The following is a 10,628-nucleotide window of genomic DNA, read 5'->3' as shown; positions in this document are numbered from 1 at the left end:
AGCATTCATTGCCCATTGCATGCCAATTCTATGTCACATGTGCCTATAAGGGGCCACAGGGGATTGGAAGAGAGAGAGAGAGAGAGAGAGAGAGGACGCAATGTCAGGTCAAGTTATTACAACAGTTGTCACTTGGTACACCCCCCGTGGCCCTCAAAAGAAACCTTTCTTTCCAGCACATGTGCCAAAGGCAACTCAAATCTAAAAACTACACCACCAGCATTGTCCAAAATAACTTATACAAACTTGTAAGAATTTTATGGCTCCGTACTGCGGATTGCGATGGGACGCTTTCACCTGGTTCGATATCGTTTTTTACGTTGTTTTTTCTTACTCGAACTTGGTTTGTTCTGTGTGTATTCTGGGATCTTCATGCCATTGTTCCGTAGAATTTCAAGTAATTCATAACGAAATGATGATACGTCAGTCTTTATCTCATTGATGTCGTCTTCTGTGACCCCTTCGTCTTCCTTGAACCTCTGCTTGGACATGATGTAGCGTTTGATAAGGTCTCGAACTACCGCCTGTACAAATGTTAACAAAATAGCATGGTCATAATGGCCCAAAACAAAAAAAAAAAAAAAAAAAAAAAAGGACTTATTTAATAGTTTAAGTAAGAGAGCAATATTTTTGGCAAACAAATGGGAAAAATTAAACAATGCATAAATATTGGATTACAAGTAGAAAACCTTCCCCCATCCACATCCAAATGCCCCAAGCAAATAAAAAAAAAATCTACCAGTGACAAAAATAAAATAATCTTAAATATAACAACTGGCAGTTTTGGTCAGAGTAGTGTTTACTGTTGGATAACCACAAAGCTGATAGTACTATAATTATTCTGCTTACTTACCTGGTACTTCTGTTCCCTGTCATGGATTTTCTTAACAAGTTTCTGAAAATATCACAAGCTGTTACATGTGGAGATAATACTGACATTTAGTAATCATAAAAAAGGCTACTGAAAATAACTTCAAGATTGTGATGCACATTGCTGATGGCAAGAACGATGAAGCATAATTATCTAAATTTCTGATGACCTCTCCCCCCCCCCCCACACACACACACATACAACTTTGATGTGGTCATGATACACATGGCCATCTTATACATGCCCATGTCCTTCACTCCATATCTTGTTCATACGCCATCACACAATCACGAACTTGAAATCACTTGAATGAAGAGGATTCCTGACTCAAGTACACAAGTTAACACTAATGGAAAGGAACTATTCAAGGGTATGCAGCTTATGCTCTACTTGCAATTGATAATAGACCTATGGAATCACATGTGAGTGACATAAATGAGAAAGCTTTGCTAAACATATTCTGTATTTTTTTTTCTATTTGATGACTGACTCTACTCTATCTACTGTACAGCTTCTTTTCCAAACTTTTCTTTGAATGCTGTATAATATTGGATAAGCATATGATACCTGTGAAAAGTAAAAGTTTAACCTTAAACTGTGTTCAGCAAATTTACTTTAATACAGAAAAAAATAATTGCAAATGGGTGAAATTTCCCATCCCCAATATCTCATACTGAGCTACACCATAGCTACTTTGTAAATTTAAATGTAACACTTTGTTAATGAGAAGACATGCTTTACCCTAATACTCTGCCACCTATTTCTCTTCTGTCTCTTAGAGCACCTGCAAAAAACATTCTTCAGCCAGACCAGAATATTCCAGACTGTCTTGGGAGTGGGTATGATGTTGAAAGGGGCAGGGAGGGTCCCCCCTTCCTCAAAATAACTCATCCACATTTTTGAGCGGGCAAATTTCCACTCCGTGTCTTGCATGCTCTGGAAAAGCAATTAATCGTACTTGTTAATTTAAAAAAAAAAAATGGAGATAAAGTAATTTCTAATTATTTTATTATCTTTAGTCTTGCATCCAAACACTCTTCCTTTCTCTCATAAATTACAATTATGAGTTGACATATAAGAATCTTATCAAAGCATTGATATTTATATTTGTCCTATTTATTTACATGTACATACAGTACATCACAGGAAAAAATACCAGTACAATTAACTGGGAGCACAACTTACTGAAATAATCTGGAAAGAGTTGCTCATCATGGCAATGAGCATGTTGAGTAGCACCACAATAGCAATCCAAGAATAGGTTCCAAACATCAGCTTCAACAAGAGCTGTGTGATGGTGTGGTCTTCCTTCAGAGTAAAATGTTCCAAGTCTATTAGACCAAAGTTGCCCCAGTAAAGGGTTTGCATAATCTCAAACAAACTGAAAAGAGAGAGATAAAGTAAACAATTTAGTTATATATAATTTTATCTTGATTTGGTCATTTCTTTTCATCAAATTATGCCAAGCCGGTTTTGTTAGAGACAGGATTGATATAAAAATACAGCAAAAAAAGATTTTTTTCAAGAAATCAATTCTTACTGATGAACAAATAAATCACTTTTCAAATATTCTCTGTAAAAATAACTCTTTGACAATGGCAGATATTTAGCTTGCAAGTACTTTTTTTGTTCCATAACAAGATTCTAAGCAGTAATATAAATACCAGAAAACGAATTCACAAACTACAACAACTGCTGAAACCATATGCCTGTACTCTTGGGAATGATCAATTCACCATTTAACTATTGATTTCCAAGGCTGAATGTTTTGAAAAGACTTGTCATTTGACATGACATTTATGTCATACATGCATACGCTATCACCATTAATAAATCAAACAATTTATTCAAATTATACTGAATGTTGCATTTTTCACCATCATCTATCTTCTTTACATAAATAATGTTCATCCAAGACCATCAATCTAAATATCTGTAAAATATATACCAAAGCCGTAACATAGGAAAAAAACAATGTCGTAAGTTATAATAATAATATTCTGATCCCATTTAACAGATTCACTTAATGCACTCACAGTCAATCATTTCCAAGCATTATCATCAATATAAAGCAACCCAATAACAGCCAAGTTGAAACAATTAATGGAAATATATCTGTAGAATGCAATTACTGCAAATCAATTCAATTAGATACTTATATACATAAAAACAAATCACCATTCTGTCAGTAATAGAAGCATGATTTGTTAAGACAATAAATTAATGTGTTCCTGACTTGCAGAGGCAATGTATCTGTGCTTCTCAATGTGCAATCATCTTTATGAATAGTGTTTAAAAGCCATGTTTAACAGCTCAGAGCTAGGAAAAGACGTTAGTGTATTTCTTCTGCTGTGTATTATCTCTCATGCGCATGGATTATGACTAGACAGACACTCGGAGATAAATAAACAAGAGGTGCTACTGTGATTCTCTTCCTTCTAAGGCTTCAAAGCAGTATGGAAATTAATTTTCAATTTCATGGTGAAAAAGAAACGCAATTGCATTACTTGTAGGCGGTGCATTAAAGGCCTCTTTACACAGAGTATTCCATCTTTCAAATTAGGTTTTGAGAGTTCCTTCCACCTGATTTAGCTACAAGAGAATTTCCCTCACTTTCATAAGTTTGTTTTAAACTGTTTAGGCAGAAGTTCTGCAAGGGGCACGTACTCTTGAAAACACCAGAACAGTGGTGTACTGTCAGCAAGTGAAGCATCAGTGAGTTGAAACTACATAAATCACTTTAGCTTTTTAATGGAGAAAAATCATCAATTTTTCAGAAATATCATTTTAAAATCATAAAAAATATATTTCTATATAGCATGTGATGATTTTACTGTATTAGATAGAACCAAAAGGTGGCCCGCTTTTTAATTTTGTTGCCACCATTAATATAAAGAATTTATGGCTGCAGGAAATTCAATATCTGTAAAAATTAAAGTTTTCCCATTAAAAAGATTGAGTCATTACAGGTACCATAGCTATTGTTAATTAACTGAATGTGTCAAGGACAGCAAATCTTTTACATCATAACAACCTTGTCAACAGAACATAGGAGAAGAGAACGCTAAACACAGAAAACCAACATGGAATACTTGACGTGAAAATACTGTTACAGTAACAATGTGGATTAAAATGGTCACAGCCTTTCACGTAATTCCTAATCATCAGCATATTAAAAAAAATGATTTATGTAACACCAACCACAGTATGAAGTTGCACATTTTTTTTTTTTTTTTAGTTTCTCAGTCAGATTGGATCAGGTGTTTTGGGAAAACATAATATCAAATCAATATGAAATCTCTCCAATCCAGACAGCCCTCAAAACACATATGTCATCTGCTGATGTGAATAAAAATACATTATTCCAGGTCTACACAAATGCCAACTGGATCAGTCTAGTTGCATATACTAGGTTTGCTCAAAATAAGATACAATTACATAAAGAGAATTGGCTTTATTTACCCACCCACATATGCTAAAATACAAAAAAAAAAAAAAAAAAACTTTGATATTAAAAATATTTTTTTAAAAATTATCCGAACCAGACGGACACGATATTGAGGTGTTTATTGTCTGCAAGAACAGTCTTTTTTGCATGGGTGGAAACATGCCCCACGGCACGTCTGGATTGAGATTATAAAAATCGATGCTAAAAATTGTGAGATTCCAGTAATTATTCTAAGAAAGCATCAATTTCATGTCACGACAGACATGACAAAAAAAGTGCTCTCATCAGCAAAATAATCTGTCCACATTTTATAACAGCTGGTCCCACCCATCTGCGTGTTCCAGATTCTTTTCACAAAGCTTTTGTAGGCATAATTTACTAATTTGCTTCTTAACTAAGTTTTGATTCCATTTTAATGGCTTGCACGCTGGATTTAATGTCCACTGTTGTCTGCAGGATGTTCCAGACAAGATGTCACTACCAGATCTGTATTTTTTTCTAAAACAAAGTTTCATCAGTTCTGAATGCCTGGTGATTGCATCAAAGACCTAAATCTATTTAATTGTGTGTGCAGCAGGTGATATTTCAACCTTCCTATCAAAACATGTTCTTCAATCTCTGTGGCTAAGCCTTCCAATCAAATATGGTTGCCAAAAGGTTCCTGCAGACAAAATCATTTTCAAGCATGCAGCATTCATATCTGTAAATTAAATGGTTAGAAAATGAACAACCAAAATATAATCACTCTCTCTAGCTGTCATGCACATGCATATCTGTTCACCCATTTAATCTTCTCCAGTACTGTGGATGGGTACCCTGATAGACGGCAGATCTGGAACAACTGAAAGCAAAAAAAAGCAAACAACACTGTGATTAGGGGGGAAAGCAACCCAGATAGCAAGAAACCTGCAGGCTGCACCTTACATATAGCTACAAAAAGACTACAAACTGTTGATGGCAGCCAGCTTAGACTGGGTCCCCATACCTAGATCGATCTAACAGGATTGGTCCATCTCCAAGCGGTTTCTTGCTGAATTGCTTTCAGCTTAAGTGGCTTAGATGTCTGGCACACCTACTAAAGCTGCTAAACGGTAATTAATTACCCCCTAGCTGCTTCAGTAGGCATGACAGATATCTAAGCTGCTTTAATTGATTGCAATTTAGCAAGAATCCCTTTGGAGATCAATTCACAGTTAGTACGATAGGCTCTGGGAATTGTTTCTTAGGGTCAATTTTGATGAGTGTTCCAGTTGACAACATTTCCAGTATGAAATTATTGCAATGCATCACTTGGAAGCCAAGGCTAGGCCATCTCAACAAGTGGTTGGACCAACAGCACATTTTGGCTTCACTGTTCAAAGTTACTGCAACACTGCAAATGAGCCAATGCTGGGCCAATTTCAACAATTAGTTAGCCCATGACACATTTTTGAAGTTACTGTGATGTTTGGCTGGCAAGCCAACATCTAATTAATCTCAGCTCTGGCTTTGTTTTGCTGCTAATGTCATCATGGGGTCACTGTCTGTTCAATAGTAAAAGGACTGCTATAATTACAGCTATTGAGTAAGGACCAGTTACTCTGCCATAGGCAGCCGAACATTAGCCACTAGTACTAGTAATATGCTATCTGGGAAAGAAAAGGTTCTGGGAAAGAAAGGGACTACGTAACAAGAAGATCCAACAACAATGACTACCATATATACATGTACATGTACAAACTTGCTTTGAAAATTTATGTTATTCAAAACTTACTTAGATAATGCCTCATGATTTTTCTTGCACTCATTCTCGCTGACTTGACACTCTTGTCTTCTGGCAGCTGCATAGTACCAATATAACTGGTTGATGCCACAGGCAAATGAAAACAATGCCAGAAAATAAACAAACATGAACTTCATGATATCCATCACCATGCGCCCCAGGGAAATCTGCAAGGGCCCTAAATGTGGATTCACAGTGAAAATGTAGATGAGTTTTAGAGTGCTGAAGATATTGGCAGCTGCAAAGGTACCCTCGGCGATGAGGTTGGGATCGAAGGCGTTCCAGTCTTTTCTGGGGACATATCTGGTGGGTACACCTCCCGAGACGTCTCGCTCAACCTGAAATAGACAACGTCCACATGTTCACTTCCAAAATACACTATCTGACATGTGTATCTACAACTATAGGGCCTTGACATTAAAGGTGGCCCACTGGCCCAGGGCCACTGGAAACTGATCTCGGGCCAGTGATTTGATTGATTCACAGGGGGTTACTGGCCCAAAAAGGCAAGCAAATTTTATTGCGCAAAGTAGCCCTTGTAATATTTAGCGATATTAGTTGTTATTAGTAGTAATTTCTGATGTCATGTCGGGCAAGTGGAAGACTGATTCAGGTCAGTGAGATTTGAACCTCTCTGGTCCAAAGGGTTCGTGGAGAAAAGGTTAGTGTCAAGCCCTGAATTATATGTATATATATTAAGAAGGAAATGCCCAGTTACATTTCTGGAATATCTATCACTATCAGAGATACAATGGGAACATTTTCAGAATACTCTTGACAACATGATTCTAGGCAGCATTAGAAAAAAGTAGAAAGAAACAGTTTGGGGTTTGGTACCATTACAGCTAAGGGTCTGACAGCTGGTTAGGGCAGAAAACTGCCAGAATAAATGGATTTCTGATTTAAATTGAAAAAAATATATATATCCATAGGAAAATTAGCTTACATTCATGTAGGCCACAATCCTGAGTGTAATAGTAGCAATATACAATGTGTTTGTGGCAAAGTCCAGAATGTTCCACATGTCCTGTATATATTCCTGGGCACCTTCGTCCCAAAGCTGCTTTATCTCTGCCCATATTAGACCTGAGAGACGGATTTAAAATGAATAAAAAATTAGTATGCAAAAAACCAAATATACAATTTGATTGTCTAAAATTTATCTAAATCATGCAACATAAGATTTTATAAATAAGTAGAAATTTTTTGTCACTTAAATTCACATTTAAAAAAAAAAGCCCAGAAGGAAGGTGGGGCAAGACCCCCCTGTAACAGCCCCCCCCCCCCCCCCCCCCCCCCCCCCCCCAACCGGCAAAATTAACTCCAGTAATTTTCTACCCAAATTGTTCTGTACCAATGCCTCATATTAAAGACCCTACCTATCACCCACAGAAGGATCATCCATTCTATAATGGTAGGGGGAGCACCACGGATCTCCCCCAGCTGTAGGCTACTGCTTGCCTTGCTTTCCCCCCATAATGTAATGCTGTCAATGGATTCTATGTGTTGGGAGGCGAGGATTAACAAAACTGAAAAAGAAAACTCTATAAAGTTATCATGAAAACCTGTAAGAGACATCCAAAATATTAACATGCTTACTCCCTTGTTTTTAACAGCCACAAGGCAAGCAAAATAGCTTTATAATTAGTTCTTTTCAAGAAGGAAAACACTGCTCTGAAGCAAAGAGAACCTTCTTGATTCACTTTAACTTACATTTTATACAGAATCCAATTGAGGATTTTTGAAAAACCTGTTACATCTTTTCACAAGTTGTAGGATGAAAAGCATTATTTTTAAGCAGATACTAAACCTTTTCAATGTCAAGATACTTTGCAATATCTTCTCATTAAAAACCTTTTGGAGAGATATACACAAACAAGGGTAAATACATCAAACATTTTCATGCTACACACTAGATCAGAATGATAAATGTTAATATTTCACGTTTATGAAACAGAATATAAATTTCGAGACCATTGGCTCATAACCACAAACTGCTACAATTAAATTCCTGTTTTGAGGAAGATAAATGGGGTCTTCTAGTAGATAACTTAGAATCTTTGGCCACATTCACAACCAAAGTTGATCCATGGACTAATAGATCTGCAGATCAATATGGCTGAACCACCTTAAAGCTTACTGGGTAATCCCTGCAGGGGAATTGATTCAGTGTCTATTATAGGGTTTTCACAGCATGCTTTCAAGTAAGTTAGCTGTATTTGATTTGATCTGAATGCGCCTTTGACAAGCATAATCATGCCATTCAAGATGGCATTTGATAATTAAACACCAAATATTTATATTAACAATAATGATACCATTTTTCCCAATTTGCCAAATGCCAGCTACATAAATCTTTCCCTTAAAAACCTAATACAGGTTTATCAAGAAATGAGAACCAAGATCAATACAATACACGTCTTTATTTCCAACTGATGACGGCAATAACCTTGCATATTATGTAATTACAAAAACATTCAATATCTATTTCCTTTATTATGGACAAACTCATCAATCAACAGTCACACCAAATTAATCATGATGAAACGGCTTTTCTGCTGAATACTTACACAAAAATGTGAAATAGGAGGAGCTATGACATATAAACTTGACAAATGGCTTCCGAAGAAGTTTTCCCAAAGAACTTTTCGGCACCATGATGTAGATTAATGACCACAATGGAAACAGCATGCCGATGACCGAGGTCATGATAACCTTGAAGGCAATATGGCGCCTGCGGAAACCAGGTAAACCTTCATACCACAGCGACGCTAAGAGTTGCTGGCAATTTGAATGTGCTACAAACTGAAATTAAAAAAATAAAAATGTGAAAAATCAAAAAGTGATCAAACAATAAAATGTGCATTTCTAAAAGTCATTTTATATATTATGTGCTGTGAGCTCATGTTCTCTGGACAATTGACTGAATTAACAAAGTTATTGCCTATTCACATGCAGCTAAAGGGAGAAATAAATTTAACAAGTGCAAGTGAGGTGCCTGTGAATATATTTATCTTGTTTCACTGATGCACCCCTGAAAGTAACCATATATCTCCAATCAAAGTCATAAACAGAGATTCTGACAAGATCAAGAGTCAATTGATACTCAATTTGAAAAGGGTAACAAATTCAGTTTAAACACGTCTGTGAGGCGACAACAACCATTTATCTTGATTTAAAGGGTTTAAAGGGGACCCAAGGGATGCATAAATCCACCTTAACAAGCATCCAATGTCTGTGAAATGGTAAAATAACACTATCAGCAACTACCAAAACCACAATATCGGGTATTAAAACAGTGCACGTGACAAACAGACTTCATTTACTCTGATAAATGGCAAGAAAAAAGATAAATCAGGGGCTATACAGAAAAACCTAACCTTAAAAGATGTTTTGATGATCATGAAATGTATTTGGGATAGCAGAGACAGCCCATTAGCTCAGCATAAGACATAAAATTGAGCAGTAACTAAACTGTGATATTCCCAATAGGACAATTACCTTGCCTTCATTTTTCTCTACTTTTTTTAAAGCAAGTGAATACACTGAAATGTGATGTGAAGAAAAAAAAATTCAAATGAATTTGTATCACAGTGCATTGCAGACCCATAGCCAAGGCAGAAAAGAGATAAGGCAAATCATCATTGTGTTATCACATTGAATTCACAATATCGTTAATGTAAGCTACAACTTGATTTTCAGCGTATTATTAATCAATGTTTAACTATTTATCATAAATCAGACAACCTTTGTGATGTTTTCAAGGCTTTGCAGTGTTGGTGAAATACATGTCACAAATGCAGACAATATTAATTGTTATCTTGCTGACTCTCACTAGCAAAGAACTTTTTGCAAATGGAGAATAACAATTAAAGGTTAATAATATGTACTATATGTTTTTTGAAAGTGTCCAGAATTCATACTCATATTTTAATGTATCAATATCTCACCCTAAAATATGAGAACAAACTAACATAAAACGATAGGAAGACATGGCTATCTAAATATCTGGCCAGTCACTTAGAAGTAAATTAAATTAGAAATCGAACAAAACATCAAATCCAAGGATGCAGAAATATGTCAAACAATTGAAAAATAAATGTTTTTGGGATAAAATCCTACATACTATTAGTATACTTTTGATTAGCTGAAGAAACAAAAATATTTCATTGTTCTTTCATTATTTAGTAACACTCATATCGCTAAAAGTATTTGGCTATTAAAAATTTTAGCTATATTTAGCATAATAGTAAATTGACACATCAGAACAATTATAACACCTCCAGTGTGATCATCTAACCCAAGTTAATGGATACTGGTGGTACATTTCAATTAACCATTGGGTTTATCTCATGCCTCGAGCTCTTACAGGGCAATTCAATCATACTCGGATCCATCAAACTCTTAGTTTTCATCTATATTTCGTATATTAACTTCTGGTTTCTAATACTAGTATGACACTTCAAGTTGCATCAGCATTAAATAGGAAAGAAATGTAATACATTCAGATCAACTCAGAGTGGGAATTCCATGCTGCCCAAGGGAGT

At 35.7% G+C, this 10,628-nt stretch overlaps 1 protein-coding gene across 9 annotated transcripts in view; it reads right to left on the bottom strand.

The window, feature by feature from the left end:
• The window catches only part of LOC106181868 (transient receptor potential-gamma protein), a 62,571-nt gene that overhangs the window by 5,946 nt on the left and 45,997 nt on the right, over window positions 1-10,628 (bottom strand). For 5 of the 9 annotated variants that reach the window (XM_087007467.1, XM_087007466.1, XM_087007471.1 and 2 more), the window contains 9 exons: window positions 8,652-8,886; window positions 7,461-7,610; window positions 7,028-7,167; window positions 6,073-6,419; window positions 5,101-5,160; window positions 2,057-2,252; window positions 1,613-1,807; window positions 854-895; window positions 335-524 (listed from right to left, as the gene is read on the bottom strand). In XM_087007467.1, the coding sequence (XP_086863593.1) occupies window positions 335-524; window positions 854-895; window positions 1,613-1,807; window positions 2,057-2,252; window positions 5,101-5,160; window positions 6,073-6,419; window positions 7,028-7,167; window positions 7,461-7,610; window positions 8,652-8,886 (1,555 nt within the window). Of the gene's footprint in view, window positions 1-246; window positions 525-853; window positions 896-1,612; window positions 1,808-2,056; window positions 2,253-5,100; window positions 5,161-6,072; window positions 6,420-7,027; window positions 7,168-7,460; window positions 7,611-8,651; window positions 8,887-10,628 lie in introns of all 9 variants that reach the window. The other 4 variants (XM_087007472.1, XM_087007473.1, XM_087007474.1 and 1 more) reach the window with 3 other exon arrangements.

Source organism: Lingula anatina, chromosome 3 (assembly GCF_051362555.1).
Source record: "Lingula anatina isolate TDL-2025a chromosome 3, LinAna3.0, whole genome shotgun sequence".
NCBI classification, from domain to species: Eukaryota; Metazoa; Brachiopoda; class Lingulata; order Lingulida; family Lingulidae; genus Lingula; species Lingula anatina.
This window is presented reverse-complemented; position numbering and strand designations above follow the sequence as displayed.